The sequence below is a fragment of the Tinamus guttatus genome, unplaced genomic scaffold, assembly GCF_059628265.1.
Source record: "Tinamus guttatus ecotype Peru unplaced genomic scaffold, ASM5962826v1 Tinamus_guttatus_pri_ptg001087l, whole genome shotgun sequence".
In the NCBI taxonomy this organism is placed as follows: Eukaryota; Metazoa; Chordata; class Aves; order Tinamiformes; family Tinamidae; genus Tinamus; species Tinamus guttatus.
In genome coordinates, this window is record NW_028289621.1 from 1,089,800 (window position 1) to 1,113,107 (window position 23,308).

General features: G+C 46.3%; 1 protein-coding gene across 1 annotated transcript; it reads right to left on the bottom strand.

Annotated features, from left to right (window-relative positions):
- Positions 1-19,695: 19,695 nt before the first annotated feature.
- On the bottom strand, positions 19,696-22,622 carry AGTR2 (angiotensin II receptor type 2). The gene is made up of 2 exons (XM_010211708.2): positions 22,463-22,622; positions 19,696-20,885 (listed from the first exon to the last, which is right to left on the bottom strand). Exon 2 carries the CDS (start codon positions 20,812-20,814, stop codon positions 19,696-19,698), a length of 1,119 nt encoding a protein of 372 aa, XP_010210010.2. The 5' UTR covers positions 20,815-20,885; positions 22,463-22,622.
- Between the last annotated feature and the right edge of the window lie 686 nt (positions 22,623-23,308).

Here is a 23,308-nt window from a genome sequence, read left to right on the forward strand (position 1 = left end):
CCTAGTAGATATCTGCTTTGATGAATAACAGGGATAATACAAGTGATTACAATATAAAATTACAATATAAAATTTCTCATTTTTATTGAAAATTGTCACCCTCTATCTAACATTCTTGGACACATCTATTTTGTGCCATGAGTTTAAAAACAAAAATCAGAGGCAATAGATGAGGTTTGTTTGTGTGCTGGCTATTTCCTTCTCCCTCCTCAGCCTATTCCTTGTATACCTGCTCCTGTTTCCTCCAGTTTGGACTGACTGATATATAACCCAGACACCACTTAACCAACATACACAATACCTAAGCCATGTACAATCATAACAGAGATTCCAATTTCATTGCAGGATGGTGAGAAAGAGCCAAAGTTCAATCCAAACTGTGGAAGGATAACAAGCAGAGCTTGTTTGTTTGGCTAACGCTATCCATGTTCCAACCACTCTAATGAGATGCCAAGCTTAGCTTGTATACATGCAGTGTTGAGATGAGCATGAGCTTTGGAGTCTATGTCGGTCATACTGGGCACCCAGGTGACCTCCAAGCCATACGTGTAAGCACCTACTTCTTTCTTTTCCAGATGCTTTTCTTCTCGCCGTCTTTTGCGCCACCAGCTTTGGACTTCTCCCCATCCTCTCCAACACAGATTCCACTTTATGTAAAAACCGAGTATGCTCATTTCTTCTTGTTGGGAGGCGTGCACGTGTGACCCCAACACTGGCAAGAGGGAGAGGTGCTTCATGCAAATTACTCATTGTAACCCACATCAATTCCAACTTGTGCCCAGGCCACAGGAGCAACCTCCCTTCTTGGCCCTGCATCCTTCACACGCTCCTCCAGGTTAACTTTTGATCCTCATACTGCAGACTTAATGATGGCAATTTTGCGCCTGCTTTTTGCCCAAATATTTCAGTTTTTCAAAGAGACAATACTTTTAACATGTTATTATGAAATCAATTTATTTTCTTTTGGTCATGGTGCAAGCACGACTCTCCAGAGACTGCAGATTCCCCCCTCAATTACCACATCCTTCTGCCAGCTTGCATAGAAGTTTGGTGCTCACATAATGACACCCGCTTCTTCTGGCAAGGTTCTTCCTGGCCGGGGCTGTCACCAGCTTTATGAGGGTGAGCACGGACCTCAGCTCAGGACCTTCAGAGAACAAGAACAGTTGGGTGCTCCCTTCTGGGCAAGCAGAATGTCCCCTTGGGCAGTTGCTAGGAGCTGGCAATGTGACTCATAGATCCTGGTCTACAAGTATTTTCTATAGAGGGATTGTTCCTCTGTTTGCTGTTAGGAAGGATTTATTTCTTCACCAACAGCAGTGAAACCTGCTCAGGCTCAGTCAGGCTGAGTGTGCTGCTGGTGGGGCCCATTTGCCTATGTAGCCAAGTTCTAAAACCGCAGTGATGATTTGGGACCATCTTTTGGCGATGTCTACTTGAGACGCCTTGCAAGAGGGTGTGCTAAGTGTATGGACAAAAAGCCTCCACAACCTAAAAATTATTTGGAGCCAACCATAACAGAACATCTCTTTCTGTATTTATTCTACTTGTCCTCCTTGAGCACCTCACTCAACAAAGGAACCCTTCTTTGCTTCGAATAAGCTTTTTTCCCTCTTTCTATGGAAAAGGTAGCAATCATATCAACGGGCTGAGATTTGGCCTAACTAGGAATTAAAGGGCATGTATCTATGCAAGGATACCAGGATACCCTCTGCTACAAGGTTTTGTAAGAAAATGTGACCATTTCACTCTTGTATTTCTTCAAAATCAGAAAATATTCAAAGAATCTTTATCCTAACAGTTTATCTTCTCTGTGTAATTAATTGCTGCTCTGTAAGACCTACTACTTGCCTTCTATTTAAAAAGCAAACAAATAAACAAAAACTCAAATAAGTTTATATTTCTGCATCTAGTATGCTTTCTACGGCGTAGTACTACTAAGTGCAGGAAGGAAGCACCAGACTTGTTCTGATTCTTTGCAAAACTACACCATCATCTGTCAAGAGTAATGCCTAGCAGATAGTTCAGCCAATCTCCTTTTTTTTATTCAGGGATGCATTCAGATCAGAAGATTTATGTATGAGTAAAGAGAGTAGTAGGTCATGGAAAGAATCGGGTCCCCAAAACACTTTAAATATCCCTTGGTTTCCCAAAGGGGATGCAGCTGAGTCCTCTGGGCCATTGCCAGAGCACATCTGAGGCTACATGTAATTATACACATTTTCTCAAAACCTATCAAATAGGCTTTGCTAATCGCTTTAAAGTGATTAAAACTCCTGGTCAAGTTCAACCCAATCTTTTAGGATGCTACCCAGAAGGCTAAAGGCTCTTCCTGCTTTTTGCAAGCAATGGTCTTCCTGGTCCCACCAGCAGGTGCTGAACGGAAGAAAGCTTCAGAGCTTGTGCCCTGCAAGCCTCCTGAGAACCACCAGCTCTGCTCTGCTCATCAGAAGGGTGTGATGTGCCAGTGAGGAGTGAAATGCCATCAAAACACTGCCTGCTGCCTCGCCACCTCTGTGCTTCCCCCCCCCTTGCAGTCAGAGGACCATGGATCATGCGTTTAGCTTATCATGGGCGGAAACATAGAAGACTCTACATCTGTCGTGGAGCTGCAAGAGAGGCCAACTCCCAGATACTATCAATTGTTTCGCCGTGTTTTTGTTTGCTAGCCCATTTGCAAAACCAAAGGTGTGATATAGAGTATTTTTTTCTAGACTTTCCTGAAAGTGACTTGGCCTGGGATTGAGGAAGGCAATTTATTTACCTACCCGTGGTTGGAGTTTAGACACAGTGATAACCCCCGATAACCTTGCCCACGCTGCTTCACCCCAAAGGAGTTTACTGCAAGCCTTTATCAAGTCATCTCCTCCCACATATTTGAGAGCAGGAAGACTCCAGAAAGGGATTAGCCTGAAGTTCCACCTGGAGAAGTCACAGAGTAAAGGCCAACTAGGAAAGTAGGTAACCCCGTCCTAGCCCGGGAGAAGGGGCAGGAGGCAAACAGAGCCTTGCAAAACCTGCGTGCGTTGGGTGCTGGCCCGGCCTTGGGAGCGGAAAGCTAAAATTGAGGTTGGATCCCCCATTGCAAGAGGAGGAAATTCCCCGGCTACATCAGCAGAAGGATGATGTTCTGCTATGTGCACATTTTTACTGTATGTTCATGTTCCTCAATGGCAACCGGGCATCCAAGCTAAAGCACAAAATGGGACTTGGGAGATCTGGTTGTGTCCCAGCATTTAGTCCAAAAAGCCTCTCTCCTAGGTCAAAAAGTCTGTGCTGACAGACGCTCTGATGTTTAACATGTTTTGGGTTCACCCACTCACATTCTCTCTTTGCCTTTTTGTTTTTTTTGTCAGCGCCCTAGAAGTTTGGATCATTTAGCAGGAATATAAGCAGAAATAAGATCAACATCAAAATTAACACCTATTCAAAATCATAAAACCCAACAGCCCCTAGTTCAAAGGCAAACTGTTTTAACAGGGCTCTTTTCTGCAATAAAAATACTCTGTTTATGAAGAAGAGCATCATAACAGGAGCGATGGCTGCAGAGGGCTGTTACTTTACCCCATTTGGAGCCCTAAGCTCAGCAGGGCTGTGTGAACTCTCCCTGTGTATTTATCCCTTCAGCACAGTCTTGCTTCTCCTCCATAGCCAAGTCGTAGTTGCCATTTGTTGCATTTTTCTCCCCAAAGCAGGCCAAATAAATCACATCTAAAATTGGATCGAATAAAGATTACAGCACTGAGAATTGCGTTCAGCTTTGTTTGTGTAGTTGGAAGCACGTAGCAGCCCTCCGAGTCTGAGAGCGTGACTCAGACACAGTCATTTTTCACTTTGGATTCTGCTCAGGAGAATCCAGGCAGACAATCCAACAATATAAATAAAGTTTTGACAACATTACAGACATCTTTAACAACTTGATTATCTCTCTACAGCTCTCTGTTTCAAACCCCACACTGCAATACATCCTGGCAATAACTCCCAACTGCCTGGAATAAAATGCCTCCAGAGTCGATAAGAACATGCCGAAGGATGTGGGAGAAACAGTGTCGTTCTATTCACTGCCGAACACTATCTGACTGGAGTTTCAAGATATAAATGTACCGAATTCCCTTGCTTTTCACTGTCTTAGAAAACCCTGTGCACATATGCATGCAAACAACACAGGCAGAGATTGTTATGCAGTTGATTTGCATATGGTAGGACTTGACCTGCTGTTGTTCTCTGTATTTCTTTCAGCTTCCTTCTCTTCAGACAGGAGGAAACTCATGTGTTGATTAATGCAAGCAATTCTGTCCTAGGGCTGCCAAGAAGTGTCTCTTTGCACTCCCTCCAGCACCCTGCAGTTTCTTTCATGAGTGGAATCAGCAGAGTTCAACCATTTTCAGTTTCATTTTGGTCCACTTCTGCTCCTGCCATTGCTATGACCTGGTCTGGCCCATGATTACAGCATCATTAGAATCGGTTTCTTTTGCAAGTAACTTGCCTATGGTATTCACTTAACTACCTCTGCTAGAGAAGGACTGCGTATCAGGATGCATCCAGAATAACAGTAGACACAAGAGACTGCAGAACTCAAATGTTTTGGCATATAGACATTGCTGGAGCTACCATTTCTCGTTTATAATCTTCTTGAACTTTGACTTTGCTGCTTGGACACTTTGGCAGGAGCATACGGGAAGCAGATTGAATTACTGCTCCCAAGGTGTGCTGAGAGTTTGGCCACTAATAGATGAAATCTAAAATCTGGAACAAAACATTCCTTTGTCTTGGCCATGGAGTCGCTAGCCCTGCAGAACCCTTTCTAGTATATATACATTGACAGCAACTGCAGAAATGTCTTCCAAACACATGCATGGAAAGTTCTTACAGCAATAAGCTAAAAAAAACCCCAACAACCTTAGCATGACCAGACGAGAGCGTATGAGCAGGTAATGATATAAACACCCAGCCAGGATCCCTGGAAGGAAGATGGCCTGTAGGGACATGCCCAGCTGAGGAGCAAGAACCTTCAGAGACTGAATCATCATTTTCCGAAGAACCTGAACAGAAAGAACATTACGTACCAGATTTACATGCTGAGATGAGAGGTCCAGCCTTTGCTTCCCTTCCTGATCCAACGTAAGGCTCCTTTATCATGTTCACATATGCAGGAAAGAAAAGAGCAGCACTGTGGACCGAGGCTGATAGCAAAGAGATGCCCAGGAGCCAGAACGACCTGTATGTGCTCACCCCAAACACCATTGCTGGGGGAAGCATACCTCTTCTCATGGCCTTGGCAAGTGCAGTGCTGAAGAATATGGCAATGTTCCTCAGCATTTCACAGAAAACAAGTCTTTTAAACTGAAAGTGCAATCTTCATATCATATAACCAGCTATGTATGCAGTCAGCTAGCTGCCTGAGAGAAGAAAAAGGTGCTCAAAGGGGCTAAGTTCAGGACCGAAGCCCAACCAACTGGTGTCGCCTGCTAAATGTACTGAGTCCTGGTCCCCAAGGGCTTACTGGTTATAATGATTAAAGACACCCAGAAGCTGGGAAGCAGAGCAGGAGAACAGATCTGAAGCAAGGCAGCCTCTCAGCCGAAGTGGTGGTTCAAGTGGGAAACAGAGGAATAAAACCCCGGGGAAGGAGTTGTGTAAAGCTGTAAAGAACTTTGAAAAAGAGAGAATTGTACAGCCACTGAAGTGCCTTACTTCCAGCTCCACTGGCTTCTTTAAGTACCGATAAAAAACACTTCCCATTCCAAGGAAGGACATCCTTCTTAAAAGAAAGACGGTTCTCCAAAGAACTGCAGCCCAACTGTCATGTAAGGATGCAAGGACTTTGAATGAACATATGTGTTTTGGGGTGCTTATTATTATTATTATTTTAATATTGATGCATTTATAACACACAATAATTCTCCGACACCTCCACAGCGACACTGCAGTTCATAAGATAAAAGGGATTTTTGTAAAGGACAAAATTTCTTCCTGTTTGTGATACTTCAGAAACACGAACAACAGAAGCGGATTCAGCAGAGGGTGAAGAACCACCTGGCACTGCCTGGTGTCACTTGGCACAGGAGCGATGCCCAGTCTTGCCTGTTCATTACCACCACTACAGCATCCAGGTCAGGCTTGGTAAGAGGCTCAGCCTTGCCTTACTGCATCGGTTGCAACATCAGTTACAGGAGTTTGTTTGCTATTCTAGCTCCAGTTCTGCTTCTTGCACTGATTTCTGTTTGCACTGTAGGTACATAGGAGGGAAAACACTAGGTGAAGCGATGTCAATGCGATACAATGGAAGACAGTTTGCATAAGGTGCTGCAAAACCACGTAAGATCACTCACCACTGGGAGCTGAATGTGTAAGCAAACAGAAGAAATGTTTTACATAACTAGCTAACTACAGCATCTTTAATCAGGAAAGCTTTTGTTGCTCATTTAGTTTGACATTATGCTCACTCGTAGCTATAATCCTCCAGATTTTATTCTGCAGACATCTCAAGATACAGATTTTCTCACAGAGACCCCCTCTGAACAGTAACATCATCAGAAATAAACCTCCAAGGCAAGAGACCTTGATGACAGAGTGAGGTACCCGAAGGCTGGACCCATTTACAACTTGGTATAGACCTGAGATCTAGAAAGGCATTGCCTCTGCTTTCTCAATAAATCTTGGCTTCTTTCCTCCTCTAGTGGCTGATCTTCTCCAGGCCTGAACAGACATGTTACATCCCAGAGTTCTCCCAGCTGAGCTTTTGTGCTCCCAACTTTTAGCTATTTATAGCATTTTTTTTTTTAATATTACTTTTGGCAATAAGGCAAATAAGCCTATATTGTTATTGGGCTTTTCTCTTGTAACAGCTCTCTTAAAACAAGCAAATGACTCACAAAAGCTCTAGATTGGATTTTATGGTTAGATTTTGTTGTTATTCCTTTCCTGGGGAGAATGGGCTCTGTTCTTTCGGAGATATTGGGACCATTTGGCAGTTTCTCGAGGGGTGCTGGAGAAGTGCTGGGAGCCCAGATGCTGCCTTTGTGGGCAAGCATTGAAGCGAGGCCTCCATGCACTGCGTTTTCCAGCGTGACCTCTCCAAATTCTCCTGCAGACATCTGGCTGCAGCTAATTAGCACAGCTAATGGGCTGCCGTGCTTTCTGTGCCCTAAAGGTTCCTCCCTAACCTGCCGATTGTAGGGCAGCGTGAACTGCATTCCTTCCAAGCTAAAATAATATCTCAGAATTACATTAAGGAGTTTCTTCACCCACTTATACTAGCATATAGTTTATTTGCTATGATTCCGTTGTGATTTTGGTGTTTTTACTGTAGTGGTGCAACCTAGGAAACAGTCCATCTATTCTCCAACTCTCCAGGTTTATACTGCTCTAGCTACTCACCCAGTGCGGGCACGTACCTCCATCTGGGTCCTTCTTTAGTAGAAGTCATCTCCAAAAGAAATGGGTGGTCTCAATGCAGCTGCAGGAGAGGGCAGGCAGCAATACCAGATCCACGCTTCCAACGTGCCAGGAAAAAGGAGTTTCAGGTAAAAACACACAGCTGAGACATTTCACCTGGGAATCAACAGGATTCTCCCTTGGAACAGGATCCAAGGCAGTGCAGAGCTTTGGAGGTGGCTCAGGACAGACAGACAGTCGCAGTGATGTCTGCCCACATTGCAGCTCTCATACCAAAATGGATTTTACTACCAAATACTCATTCTTCATTTAAATGCAGCGGGATGATTTGCGACTACATCGTAAGGACATTTTGTACCCGTTATTAATACAGCCATATTTCTGTACTTTGAATATCATCATAAAAAATGGTATATACAGTTTTTTCCAGGTTAAATAATAAGGCTCGAAAATCCATTAGTCTTCTAAGTACTATCAAGTAGCACTCACAGTAGAGAATTTATAACTGTGTATGCACAGTGCTCGCTTTCCATCTCCAAAGAACTCTAATAAATGCCCAAGTTTGTTAGGATGGTTGTCAGAGCAGATGCGAGGACTATAATGGAAATTAAGCTTTGGATTTAGAAATAGGTCTTTCGACTGCATATAGAGGAAAGGCTACAAGCTTTGTTATTCCCTGAAGGTCTGAAATGCTAAGGGAAAGCCAGTTCATCCGAGGAACGAGTAGGAAACAAGGTCAAACCCAGAAGTGGAAGCCTGGGACAGACGTGGCCCCAGGCTTCTACATTGCATGCCAAGGCTTGGGCCCGAGATGCAGATGGTCTTAGGCAAAGTACCGTGCCCTTTCACCAAACAATATGTCATTTAGAGGAGAAATTAGGTGGGGAACTGCATTTGGGTGAGAGAATTTCCCAGAGCAGTGTACACAGCATAGACAGAAAGCAGCTTAAAGCAATGCAGCTGACAAGTTTTCTGGGTGGTTTTGAGCACTGTATTGACATAACAGGGTTTTGGTAAATATGTACGGTGAACTTGGTTAGGCTTTTGGCACGGAAATGCTTTTGAAGGTCACCCGTGAGTACAGATTAAAGATCAAAGTCTGGGAGGAGAGTGGAGTGAGGGCTTCCAGGAAGAAATGGAGAGAAGAAGAAGGCGCTTATAAAAATTATCGGGTCAGAACCAATCATATTTTAAGCACTGGAATTCCCCAGCACAGTAACAAATTGATCTGAGTTGGTAGAAATGATTCAAGTGTCAGGGAACAGAAAGTCCAAACCGGAGCGTTGCAAACAGAACCGGCCCTGCCGGATTGGGGTTTCATCATCTCCAGGAAGAGCGCGAGTTCCCTCGCAGGGAATACCGAAACGGCGGCTCTTGCCCCCCAGCCAAATCCAGGGGACAAATCCACCTTTCCCAGAAGGGATACGGATAGCTCTCAGCAATGCTAGGCCCACAGCAGCTTCAAGGATGAATTCAGAAATTACTCTTAAGATAACTGGCAGTTGACAAAGCAAAACCTCTGACTTACATGTTCCTCTAGCTTTACAGTTTCACAATCTTTATATTTGTGACGTTGCAATGAGCTACTGTGGCCTTCTCATTAAAAAATTGCCCCTAATTCTAGGTTCCTATAAAAATTATTTGCCTTGAAAAGTTAGAAATCATCCATCTCACTCTTCCAATAGCTCTTATTAGTGGCTTGAACTCTGCCAACAAAACAATCCTCTGGAAGGAAGGGCATAAACTCCACAGACTCCTACAACGTGCTTGGCAGCATCGATTTTGTTTCTGTTCCTTATAGGAATGTTTTATTTAAGCCTAACTAAACTCAGTTTTAATGTTCGTTCCGTGTTGGCACAGTTGTGCTTTCCTCCCGGGTTTACGGTGCGTTTCTGCAGTTTTTCCTACGTGGGCTGTACAGGCTGGTGCTCGAAACCAGGAGCACCGGGCTCGGCTTTGCGGAGCGGCGCTGCCGGCTCGTCCCGTCCCCTCGGCTGTCAGCGAGCCCGGAGGAGGCTGCGATATGCCTGGAATGCAGCCGTGCCGCCCCAAAGGACAACTCGGTCTCTGTGTTTCCTGCTATAGCGAGCAGGGATGACGATACCTTGGTATGCACTAGCTGGAGGTTATTCCTTCCCTCCTCGCAGGACATCGCATCCGTTTGGTGTATCGGTGCGATGGGCACAGAAGATGACGGCTGGTTACTCCCATGAGCTATTTGTGTAGGTACATGCGTTCCTCAGCCCCGTAACTGATGTACCTACACACAGGCAGAGCCCTTGCCATGTCCACTCCAGAATCTGAGTGCAAAGCAGGGGGAAAAACAGAGATGTGCCTCCATCGGATGACCAAAGGCTATGGCTTCTTCATCTCCCTTGCCAGCCAGTAAACCTGTCCTGAAACTCAAGATTTCAACCCCAGACTTTCCGAAGCTGGTGGCAGACCCAGATGAGACAGGGAAGCACTACGAATAATGGATGATATTGTTTAATCTTTCATTAAATTGTCATGGCAGCAATAAGGCCACATGCTATTAAGCCTCTGGACAGCGGAGGCAGCAAGGGCTACATCTGGGTGTGGAAGGGGTGTTTTGGTCTCTCCCAAAACTCATACACACATTCCTCAGCTGTGCTGACCTCATGGATAGGGCGGAGGAAGAGGAGGAAGACTTCATCGCAGGATAAAAGCTGAAGCAGAATTATGTTGGTGGAGGGTTAAGACTTCATCCTGCTGCTCAGCCACCTGCCCTACCACCTGTGTAGCATCTGGCACAGCATGTGTTGAGCACTGCCACAGCAGAGCATCCTACCCACTATAGGGCACATGTGAGAAAAACATGGACAACCTTCCTCCTACGTATGAATATCCTGCCCTTCAGTGTGTCTGTACTCAGATTGCTCAACTAATGAGCATCCTTGAGATCTTTCTTTGACTCCCACGTAACTGCAGCTGGGACAAAACGTTTCCACTCGTCTGGGGCTAGCCAGGATATTGCCTCGAGGGAAAGCCCCGATCTGATCAAAACAGCCCTGCCTTTCACAACCCCAGGGCTGAAGAGCACAGTTCTTGCTGTTGGCATTGGAGACCCGCAGCAGAGCAGCCAGGCAGGAGCCACTGCCTGTGTCCTGCCCTCCAAAGTGCTCCAAGGCCACCTCGTCACCGAGCAAACCAAGGCAGGTGCCAGATTTGCAGAGCTTGGCCCCATTACTCTGTTTCTGCTGGACCTTTGCAAGACACTTGTGCTCCTGAGGAGCAACAAAACTGTTGCTCAATAGGGAGAGTCTCATGACGGCACGAGACAAACGTTCCAAAGGGTTGGAACAAAACTAGGAACCTGTTTGCTGCCGACCAAAACCAAACAGTGACCAGTCCCTCTCTCTCCCTTCATCCAAAGATAAATATGACAGCAGCGGGTTTGTTTGTTTGTTTTTCCAGGTGCTCCCAGCAATGTTTTCCTTCCCATCAATAACAACAAGTGATAGTAAAGCCTCCAGCCTGCCTCCTGGTGGGAGAAAGAAAAGGAAGCCAAGTCATTACTTGTGCAGGATGGTATCCCAAAGAATATTCCAGAAAACTGGAGAAGCACCAGCTTAGAGGATTAAGTCATGCAGCAACAAAAGTTAAGGGATTACACTGCAGTAAGGCTTGAGCAGCCTTTTGGGAAGTGCATCACAGATTTTTCAGAATGTATTTTGCTGTATAATTTTTCTGTGTTGTCCATATGGGAACCCAGGAGAACGTTTATGAAGTCGCTGCTACACAGATGATCGCTGTTACTCACGCAGGAGGTTCAGAAGGGCATCAAGAAAGAGCTAAGCCCTAGGAAGTTATTTGCTCAAAACATCTTGAACACACACCACCAGTTTTCATAGATCAGAAAGTAATAAAATAAATAGCATAGAAGGACAATTGGGAGGAATGAAAGAATGATCCTATGAGAAAGTGTCCAGTACACAGACCAAGACACAGAATTAAATGCAGGCATAATTAGAGGCTAGAGACTGAAGGTTTTCTGTGGATTTCTCTCCTGCCTTCAGGGCAATCGTTTAAAGAAATACGTTTGCTATAAGGAAAAATAGTTACAAGTATTTTGGAGCAGATCCTCTTCCTGAAGAATTTCGGTTTTAAGACATTTTGGTTCAGGTGAGAAGGGTCATAAGGAGGGTAAGAAGGGTTTGAAGCTGGAGTTTGAAGGTGCCCTTGACAGTCCATCCACACCCTTTCTTCTAAACGAAGACTTACTGTCATTACTACTACTACAAAGAGCTCCCAAAAGTGAGAGCGACAGTTTGGGAGCTTTTGGATGCTTTTGTCTTGCAACATGAGTTATTGCAGCAAACAATGTTGATGGACAGTTACAGATATCTCAGTGTTAGCCTTTGTTTTTCCTGAAAATAGCACGAAAGAATCTGTCTCTTGTTAAGGAGAATCTTACAAAAGAGTATTTCTTCTTGGCTGGAGCATGGCATTTTTTTTCTGTGTGCATTCATCCTGTTCACGGTTTTTATCTGCGTTATTTCTTCTGGCTCAGCAAGTTGTGACATTAATGCTACCAGAGCATGTCAAGACTTATGAGAAGAACTCTAGAGCATTTCTTCAGTTCTCGCTTTTTAAGGATTTATGAACATTTCCTCAGCTGCACAGGACAGAAGATGCTGGAGGGCTCTGCGGGCAGGAATTAGCACTCTCTGAAAGGGAAGGTTGATGCTGATAAAGCTGCCAAGGAACACTTGAAAGAATCGTTTTGCTTTGGGCTATAACAGGAAGACACAGAGAGCTCCCTGCGTGTGACTGCACTTACCAAAGAGGACTCCACTCTCCAGTTCAGCCTCGCAGCCCAGAAGTTCCCCAGAGGGGATCTTGCTCATTAGGACCAACACACTCTCAGCCACACTGTTTTTAGCCTCTAATTATAGCGTGCTATTCCTGGACATGTTCTGGAAAGGGCCATGAAAACAGTCTGCTGCTGCCTTCAAACAAAGGTGATGAAAAACCAACAATGTTCCTACCAGATCAGCAGTAGCTTCTCGACAGAAGTATCCCATTAGACAGACTAAAATAATCGAGGAAAACATTAGCCTCTGAGATAGAATCTCAGTTGTTACAATTACTAAAAATAATTGTCACTTTTTTTTTTGAACACTTATCATAGCTTGTTAAGGAAAAAAACATTAGTCTTAATGAACTGTTAAATATGGGTGCATCTTGTTGCAGGTAAGCTACCTCATGCCCACTGCATAGCCCATGTTCTCCCTAACACTACTATGAGAAATATTGTTTAGAAATCACATAAACAAAAACCATGCAAGTATTATAGCCAAGCAAAAAAATAATGGTGACTGCTCTGGAATTCCCTGCCATCGGAGGGGAAGGCAATGTCATCATCCAGGTATCATCCTGTGACTTGTGGATCCCTATGCTTGTGTTCCTTGTGCTTGCAGACACCCTTACAACAAAGTCTTGGTGTGCCTGTGTTGGGTAGATCCATCCCTAAAACAGACATGCTGGATTTTTTGAAACACAGCCCTTACAGTCCGACTTTTGATGTCCAGCTCTCACCACTCTCTTTTTTATAAAAAAAAAAAAAAAAAAAAATACTACTGCCTTTAAGTTACATTTCCATGACTTCCAAGGAGGTTTTTCTACTGCATCAGGCACTGGGTGTCCTCTTCTTTAACCACAGAGTGCCAAAGACAAGCTCTGGTATATCATTATAAAAACATGATTGTTAACAATGCTACAGAGCTTAGATCAGCAGTGTTTTAACATCAACACTGCCAAACAGTCCACCGTGTCCTAACTGGAGTACATTCATGGTAAAGCAGAATGCAGGGCTGAAGCTTCATGTCTTGGCTGGTAGCCTGGCACTTGAATGATGTTTCACCTATATAGCATCTTTCCATACAGCGTATGGAAAAAAAAAAGAAATATCTCTTGGTCCAAATTACAGATATAAGGGCACACAGAAAGAAAGAAGATGGAAAAAAAATACCCTCTTCTACCTCAGTGGGATATTCCAACTGATAATCAAAAAAGCCATCAGAGCCTCACCTCTCCCTGTGACCCAGGCTCACCCTGCCGTAGCATGTCCTCCTGATGACCAAGTGAGCTGCAGAAGGGGAGACTGGTGATGAATCTGGAAGCCCTTAAGAAACTTTTGGGGGTGGCAAAAATCTGGTGGGATTAACACAGAGAGCAGAATGAAATAGCTTATTGGAAGCACTCAGGTTTCCCCACGGAGGCTAACGAGGAAACGAGGCATTGCCAACAGCAAGGGTGCAATCTGGCAAAACCACCTGGAGATAGGGCTTCTTAATTTGCCTTCCAGTATTTCCCAATCAGAGGGAGCACAATCGCTTTCTTGCAAAATTCCTGTGCCTTTGCAGGATAAGCTTTGTGCTAAATAAATGTCTGCAAGCACATTTTGCCTTTGGAGCAGTATGTGCTGTTACGTGAGATCACGCGAGGAAATAAAGCATTTTTTGATAGAACAGGCACATGCTCCATGCCAGGGTGTTGGAGCAGGGAGCAAAGACTGGAGCCTGCAAAGACTCACTGCAAAGTGAAGAGGGAGGCGAGCTGCAAAAAGCTGCTTCTCTGGGAAGCTGCATGGACACCTGCATGGAGAAAAAGTGATCCCAGCTTCTCCTAGCCACAGCAGGAAGGGAATGCAGAGCTCTCACCCTGCTGTACTGCAAGATCCTTTGCTCAGCTTCACTGCCTTGTTTGAGTATTTTTCTTCTTGAGACAGTGACAGGAAGGTCTGGAGAGGCCAGTGAAGGTGAAGGCTTCTTCTGATTCCTTCTGTGCTTTCTTTAATTACTGGGTTTATAAAGAACCTGTAGGCACAAAGGGGATGAAGGAAATGCTCTGCACCACAGCTGCAGATATTAACTGCTAAACTACTTCAGACGGGATGTTAAATATTACTAAAATTGCTTTGCTGGTATACTTTAAATTGCTCTGACATGTATACCTGCAGTAATGTTATAGACAGGGTTATGGGACAAATGCAGGTGGCAACAAGAAAATAGCAAAGATTTATGACAAGGACCACAGTGGGAGGGAGTCCGTGAACAACCTCTCATTCTTCATGTGCCTCCAAGCGCATCTAGCTGGGTTCATTGGGCCACGTGTCACCAGTGTCCCAATGTACCAGAGCAGCCCTTGGAGCTGTCACCTGCTCTGCGACCCAAGGAAACCCCTTGAGCATTCCTAACTAATCATTTGGAGGCTTGCAAAAGCCCCTCATGCTGAATCCACCCTGTTCAATTCTACATGAACATCTGACACTTTTTCTCATGATAGTTTTTTTTTTTTTTCCCAATGGAATGCCTTAGAAGTACCTTGCTTAACCCAAGCACCCTCTTTAGCAATCGATAACAACCTCATTTCCCACCCACCCTGAGTATGGATAAAATCTGCTCCTGCCTTCAGTGTGAAGGCTGCTCCGAGTGCTCCTGCGACTGAACTGAACTGAACTGGAACTGAATCCAGGCTCCCACAGCAAGCTCAGCACAGGACACTCTCTCATCTGTTATCATCAACTGCCTGTTGATCATCATCCCCAAAAGAGCTGGTTGCTTCAAATCTCAGCTGCAGCAGTTCAGCATCTTTGACAAACAAGTAGTCTTGGAGTTCAGACCCATGCTGGACTTTGAGCTGAAGGAAAAAAAAAATCCTGGCTCTTTTGGGGAATTCCTTTCTTGGGTGTTCCACTGGCTGAAAGAAAGATCTCTTTGCATTCCTGCAGGGGATGAGGATCGAAATAAAATCACACGAAAGGCTGCCAAACCCCTGTCCAGGAGCCAGTGAAGTCCTTGGAGCTCTCTCCAGTTAATAGAGTACATTTAATATCACACCCTAGAGTCTTGTTCCTAGCCTTGTCCTGAGACAACTCAGGGTTGTGTCATTTACTCGCGCAATAAAAGCCCACAGTGTTCCAAACTGCAGTAGTCTATTACTACAGATTCAAAAGAAAAATAAATCTTTCTGCTATTAACGTTAAGTGTGTTGACTACCTTACAAATTCCATGCAGTTTGGAAATGCTTTCTTAAATAGACCATTGTCAAGCATATTCACTGCATGCTGAACTGCACGTGGAAGAATCCTCTTCCAAAGAAGCGCATGCTTTGAAGAACCAGTTCTGTACCTTCTTTAAGGGAAACTGTTAACACAGTAAGGCAGGACATGCAGAACTTCATGATAAAAGGGACTCCTCGACCCTAAAATCCTTAACAGTAGGAATTTGACTGCAGAAAGCCAAATTGCACCGCCCTTAACTATGGAAGAAATCTCACTGCAATCAGTGAAGGCATTTGCATTGTAAGGTGCTAGTAGCATGAGGATCACAAGGTCTAGTTCGTTACATATAAAATCTCTCACATTACTTATCAGAGCAAGTCAGCACAGAAGAGAGCAGCTCAGTATCTGCAAAGAAAACTAACACATTCCCTTGCAAGTGGAAAAGAAGACCTGGAACAGTCGCCTGCCATATGATCATCCTCTCCAAGAAAGCTTTTGGGAAGCAACAGATTTCCAGCTGCTTTCCAACTACAGAGAAGCACTCCATTTTATCAAGAGGCAGCAGTAGCTGACATGTTTTTCTGCTCGATCACGACACAGCTGTGTGCCTTGCACACGAGTTTCCTACGTGACGCAGCTCATTTTGCACGGGCAGACCGCTATGGAGCAGAGCCTCGGAGGCACCTCTGGGGAATGCAGAGAGAACAGTTAGAGCACAGATTAAACACCAGTAATAGCAGGCGGCTTTTGCTTCCTCGTGGATATATTATATGGATTTGACATCTTTCCATTTCATTGCTGTAAGTCTGTGCAAGCTCTTCCGCACTTTATTCAACAATTTGCAACTTATATCCGCAATAAATCTGGGTCTAATGCATTTAGTGATTATCCCGTGTCTCCTTCCTGCAAGAAAGCTTCTCAACACTTGGCAAGCGAGGCGATTTCCAGAGACAGCCACATCCTGTGCTCCATTTCAGCTCCCTGTCAAGCTGACTTGGCATCTGTGCTGGATAAGTCACATTTGCAGCTCATCAGATGGGTTCTTGTTGTTGAATTTCTGATTTCTTTTAAAAATAATAAAATAGTTGAACTTACAGTTCTTAAAACTCGAACTTACACTGGATCTTGGCTTCCTGAGCTGCCTGCCTTGGAGTTGCTCTGCAAACTTTCGTTTGCATGAACTGAAGAGCTACTGGTTGTCAGCACGGGACAGTGGGTCTTAAATTCAGATGTATCCCACAATAGGGAAGTCACTCATGGCCCTCATCCACTTCTATCTTAATCTGTTTTGTCCACGTGGAATGTTCTGGAAATCAGCAGAATCCAACCCGGAGATTATGGTGTTGAACATAGATCTGCGCTCGGCTGAAGGGGAAATGGAAAGGAAGCGCTGGGAACGGCCGGCTCCGAGGGGCTGCCTCCTGCTCCGTTCCAGGCTGCTCCACTCCAAGGCCAGGAGCATTTTAGCCAGGTCTGTGGCTCAATTTCAGCAGAGGTGGCTGCAGCGGCCCCAGGACAAGTTGCCTGCAGCCTCCTGGCCCTGCTCTTCTCCCAGCAGCAGAGCCAGGAAGGTTTCTTGCAGCTGGAGGAGCCCTGCCAGCGCCTGTGTGCTCTTATAGACGTAAATACTGACGTTCAGAGCTTGGACACAGGGACAGCATTCACTAAGGACGGGAGCTTCCTCCTACAAGTCAAGCGTCCAACAGAGCCAGTCAGTTCTTCACCTTCAAACCCCCTCAGAAAGCCCAGCTTGTCCATAAGCAAATCTCCGTTTTGACTCTTTTCCTTCTCGTATTCCAGCACTTGGCTCTCAGCCAGGTATCTCACTGGAAATTCCCCCCAAAAATCAAGGTGACCACTGCGCCGGGAGCAAATGCACGACACTGAACATACAGCCCTGGAGACCTTCCAGAGAGGCCACCTCACCAACCAAAGCCATAGGAGATCTGCACACCCTTCCCAGGAGGCCTCTCAAAGCTCCTTGTCCATGTCCAGGGCCGTGGGCTGTGGAGTGACAGGAGGATTTTGCTGCCCAGAAGCTGTCCTGAGCAATGGGGAATTGCCTGAGCTGGCGCCAGGATAGGCTCAGGCTCTGTTGACTTCTCGGGGAGAACATGCTGTACCAAACATTTCTTATTGTATATCTTACATAAACAAGGCACTGAGCTCACCATCCAGCACTTGTTCGTGCTAATAAAAACCAGCGACTCGCTGCTCCATACGCTGAGGCCACCTACTAAAGCCAGCCCAGGGTCACACACAGGATGCTCAGTTCAGATCCAGGCTGCTTCTGCAGTTCGTTAAAGCTGTTAGGAACCAAAGACAGCTGGGACAGGAAGCTGCAAATGGGATTTGCAGCAAAAGGATGGCAGGGATAGATGGTATCCTTGTGGGAATCCCTGCACTGGCAGCTCAGGTATTGGGTCCCTCTTGGGAAAGACCTTCTGCCAAGCCCAGCAATGGTCTGGGGCTCCAAATCGCTGTTGCTGCTGGAGAACATCCTCTGACCATTGTGATAAAAAGAGAAAAAGTGACGTGTGGCTCCCATCAACAGATTAATTTTTACTCTTTTTACGTGACATTCTGGATAGATTTCTTGTGAAATTGCATTTCTGAGGAAGGAATTTTCCTCCCCTCTCGGTTTGCCTCCCTTTTTTAATATATATTTTTGTCTCCCTGGTTCCAAGAAGATAACAGTGAGCGCAGCTGCCTGTGTGTGAGAGCTGGTGGGGGATCTCTGCCCTCCCGCAGGCGCAGAGGGACATCCCTCATCGCTGCCCTCTCATCCAAAAGATTTTCTCCTGTTTTCTTTAGCTGCTTACAGATGTAAATACAATTGAAGCTGCATTTCCCATTCCCATGATATTTCCTTATTATACAGAGTTGCCCATTAGGAAGAAAGCATGATAAAAAGGTTCTTTCTGAGCAAGTCTGGCCTAATCTAAGGAAAGCGTCCCGTCTATGCGTACGCTCTGAACAGATACACTGAAGCACGGGGAGCCGAAGGGTCAGGTAATGCTGTGCATGTAATTCAGCTGCTGCTTTCAGCCTACACACATGCCAATTAATGGCACAATTGTACTCATTACTGCCCTAATTGCTATGGCAGCAAAAGGCACCATGGCTCGGCAGCCTCTCATCCCTCCTCTGACCCCACCACTTGGAATACCTGGCAATTTTCTTAATGCGATTATTTGTTTTGCTGCAGCCTGACTGCGTTGTTATGCTCACTGCTAAGCAATTAAGAATTTGCCTTTCCAGAAATAATCCGACGCTGCAGACACCATTAGTGCCCGTCGGAGCATTTTCAACACAAACATGCCACAGGGGATGTGCTGGCGCCTCTGCAGCTTTCTGGGACAAGCATCCAGCTATTCCCCAGCTTGCTGGGACAAGCATCCAGCTATTCCCCAGCTTTCCAAGACCCCCAGACTGGGCTGGAGCTGGGGATTACTCATGGCCAAGTCCCCATTCTGCCCTGCTCTGTGACACTTTTTCATCGGATACTCCCCAGCAGAGTGTCATTTCCCACCTGCAGTTCCAGGAATCTCCAGGCAAGGCTCAAGGGTAACACACCTGGGAGTCTGAAGGCAAAGGCCTTTCGGTGGCTCCTGGAAGAGCCAAGCAAGGGGTTAAAGGGTCCCTCTTTTAGCACGTGAGGCCAAGGGACCTTGCAGTAAGAATGGATCTCCGAAACCCAAAATGTCCCAATAACCAGCACGTTCTTTCGCCCAAGGCTGCTGGGCTACGTGTGCTGCCATGGGGCTTTGCAGGCTTCCTACCCAGAGCATCGCTGCAAAAGGGACCATGCTGGCGCAGAGCAAAGGAAACTGGCCAGGAACCTGCTACATGCTCAGGGAAAGGTACAAAATCACAGAAGTGTCTAGCAGTGCTCTCCACCACCAGCACTCCTGTCTCCAATACCTGGCAGACCCATATCTTGATCTTCCCAGGATCTTCCCAGACCCCAGCAAGTAGAACATAGGTCTGATGTAATTTCTATGCATGTAATTGCATGCTATTTATAGCCATATAATTCCAAAAATGTATATATGCATGTATAGATGTACATATACTTTGTCTCCTTGTGCTGCATCGAACACTCATACAATCTCAGCCACACACAAGCTGATATTTAAAACCCATCGATACTCTTATTCACAAGGAACCTCCCTTTGGTGAAAGGAGGAGTAAATCCCCACAGAGAATGAAAATGGGGTGGGTGAGGGGATACAAAATGTAGAGAAGAGGCCCCGTGCCATGTCCAGTGCCTACAGCGCAGGCCCCAGCCCCTCTCCACTGCCCTCCAGGGCTTCGGCATCTCGGAAGCAGCTCCCTTTCCGCAAAGAGGAGCTCTCCCGCTGGCTGTTGAACTGATAAACGCGGCTTTTGAACAGGCGGTGGAGCTTCTCCTGGAACTGGTTCCCGATAAAGCAGTACAGCAAGGGGTTGATGCAGCTGTTGGCAAACGCCAGGCAGATGCCGAAGGGCAGCGCCGCGTCGATGACGCCCGTCACGGCACAGTCGTTGATGATGCTCATATGAGCCAGCGCGTCCAAAAACGTTAAAACGTGGAAGGGGAGCCAGCAAAACAAGAAGGCCACAACAACAGCGGCCACCAGCTTCAAGACTTTGTCTCTTTTCTGCTTGTTTTTCCCAAACTCACGTGCTTTTAGCAAGTGCCTCCTGATCCAGACGTAGCATGTGGTGATCACCGTCAAGGGAATGAAGAAACCCAGAGCGTTCTTCAGGAAGGCTGTTCCCACGGACCATTTTGCGTAATTCTCGTGAGGAAAGGCCATGATACAGGCATTTACCCCCAAGCTTTTAACGTGGTGTGTGTCACGGAAATAAAAAGTCGGGAGGGAGGAGAAGCAGGCCAGGCTCCACACGGCCAGCGCTACGACGTGCGCCTGCTGCACGGTTCTCCTTTGCGAGCGAATAGGGTGGACGATGGCGTGGTACCGGTCCAAACTCATGCAGGTGATGAAAAATATACTCGCAAACATGTTCAGGCACAGGATGGAGCTGGAGATTTTGCACATGAGAGATCCGAAGAGCCAGTTGTATCCGTGTGCGTAATAGGCGGCCCAGAAGGGCAGGGTGACAAGGCACAGCAAGTCTGCCACGGCCAGGTTGAAAATGTAGATATTTGCAACCGTTTTGGGGCCGCTCTGACGGCAGAGGACCGCCACCACCACGCTGTTGCCAACCAACCCCAGGACAAAAACTACAGAGAAGAGTGTGGGGATTAAGGAGAATTGGTAGGCGGAGGAGGTGAGTGGGCAGGGAGGTGGCACGTGTAGGGTCCCCGATGCGTTGGTCAACGCTGCGTAGGGCACCTGGAGGGTCTCACCAGCGCTGAGGACCAGGGAGTGGTTGCTCCGCATGGTGGCACCGGCGGCAAGGAACGTCCCGCTGGGAATCGCCGCGCTAGCAGCGCTCTTCCATCGCGTCCCGCCTGCGGAGCACAAACCACGCGTTAGAGACGCACACAAACAGTGTCTTAGGTCTGGCCCCGCACTGCCCCGAGGCAATAAAATCACTTAAAACGATGCTGGTAACGGGGGCTGCAATAGCGGACGCTCACGCGTCCCTCCGTCCTGCTGGCAGGACACGTCTAGCCCCAGGGAGGTCACGGCAGGGTTTAATTAGCCTGGCAGAGCAGCGAGCGCCCGGGCTCTAGTAATTTCTGTGGGCAGCAGAGCAGAAAGATTATCCATCCAGGAAGGGCAGATTCCTCAAGGGGCTGCTGAGACCCAAAGGCAACACCTGGGCTCCCCACGAGCCTTTTTCTCAGCTTTCTCAGCCTATTTCCAGCATTCTTTGTGGTCAAAATAAAGCAGAGGCAGCACTTGCCAGCAGGGATCAAGCACTTCACACCCTCAGATCTCCTGGCACTTCATAGGCACCAACATAACCTTTTAATAGGGCTATTAGGAAGCAAGCTGTGGCTTCTTTAATTCACGGGGCTGGACACAGAGACACTGAACAGTCTTTGCACGATATCACTCCTGGACCAATTTCTTCTCAAAGCAACCTGCATTTCCTGCCCTCTTAATGGCTTTTAATCAGAAGAGCAAAATATTTTTTTTTTCAATGTAGATATAAGCATCAAATGCTCATCTACCTCATCCTTGCAGGGGCTGGTTTTACCAGTGGTATTTGTCATCCACTTGGAAAGATCAGGAGTTGGCTTCAATACGGGGAAATACAGCAACCTTACAGCACAAAAAAGACGGTCCTTGGTCACTTTGTTCCATTGCTCAGCACTCGAAGCTGAGATTTTTTCAAACTTCCAGACTTTATAGCTAATAAAAAAGACAGCATATCCAAATATTTCATTGTAAGCAACGGAAAGGCAATTCCTTTTTAATTAGGTCCTTATGGCACCAGCTTGTCTTTTAAGCATTCTCAGGGGACTCTAAAACAGCAGGAATTTTGACCAAGTAAAGACAGCAACGTTGAGGAACGCTCCCTCGTTTAACAGAGGGCAACTGATCATTTCAGAAGTATTTTTCTGTATTAACAGTTTAGTGTACAATCTCTTACCGTCTGCTCCGTGCAAAATACTCCTCACACGGCTTTGAATAGCGTGATAAAATTGAATATATGGTCTCAGCACAATGAAAATTCAAGAGGAGAATAGGAATGCACGTTTCTGCCCGTGTTTCAAGTCCCATGTACTGGATCCTAAGCCCTCCTGCTATGATTAGACAGATCTCAAACCAAAGGAAGGGTTATTTGGGGAGAAAGGAAGGGATTCCCAGGAGTATCTAGAGTCTCCTTTCTCCCTCAACTCTTATACCTTGAACCCCTCACTTTAACCACAGATGCTGAAATTTTAGAAATAATTGCAAAGTATTATGTATTTGACTTAACTCTAAATAGAGGGACCATGCTATATTTAATGCTCATTATATTCTCAGGAACTTCTCCCCTCCTCTGCACAGGAATAACGAACGCGTTAGCTTTGTATCTGCTCCCAGGAGATGGTCACACAAGTCATTTTATTACAAAGCAAAGCAGATAGAAAACCTTTAAGTCCTCACCTGTACCCGGCCAGAGTTCTGGAATTACTCGCTCCTTTTCTCTGCTTTCCTTCTAGCGAGCATCACCCCCAGCTCGCTTGCACGCTCCATTTTCCCGCTGAGAGACTTTATCCTACATAACTTGAGGGCTGAAATGTGAACGCCTGCCAGCGTCTTTTCCTTTTGGAAGCAAAGCAGTTGGAGAGCCCCCCTTCCCCAGGCCACGTGAGCACATGCGGTAAATCAGGAGAGGAACGAGACAAGCAGAAGGAGAGAAAGAAAGAGGAAATTCGCTCCAATATCACTCGGCTCCGGGGAAGCGCAGGGTTAGAGCCCGTGCTCTCCGGCTGACATCCCGTTTGCAGGGCTGAGCTTTTCCATCTGCTGCCCCGGCTGCAGCCTTCCTCCCTCACACTCCTCCTCCTCCTCCTCCTCTTGGGCTGAGCTGCTGCCTTGCCCGGGGGCTGCTGCAGAGCAGTTGCTGGTGCAAAGAAGCAGCAGACCCTGTGCCTGCCCTTGCTCTGGGGTCTGTGACCTGCGCTAGCCTTAACGCATCCCTTGGTGGCCAGCACCCCTGGGCTCTCCACGCAGCCCAGGATGGCAGTTCCTGCTCCCACTTGCAGCCTTCAACTTTTTATTAAGAAACTGCAAGGAGCCGTGCCCAGACAGGAGCTCTTGCTGCTGGCTTTGCATGCAGATGGCTGCATCAAGGATACTGCTCCATCCTTCACCAAATGCCCAGGATGCTCCCTAAGCAGGGAAAAGGGTCAAGAGCATGAGAATGTTTATTTTGCAATGATAACAAACGCAAACTGTTGTTTAGATTTGAAGTTTTCCCTTCCGGATGCACTTC

What these genes read in the sequence shown, in the direction of transcription:
- AGTR2 (XM_010211708.2), bottom strand. Translation starts at nt 20,814, where the DNA reads ATGCGGAGCAACCACTCCCTGGTCCTCAGCGCTGGTGAGACCCTCCAG.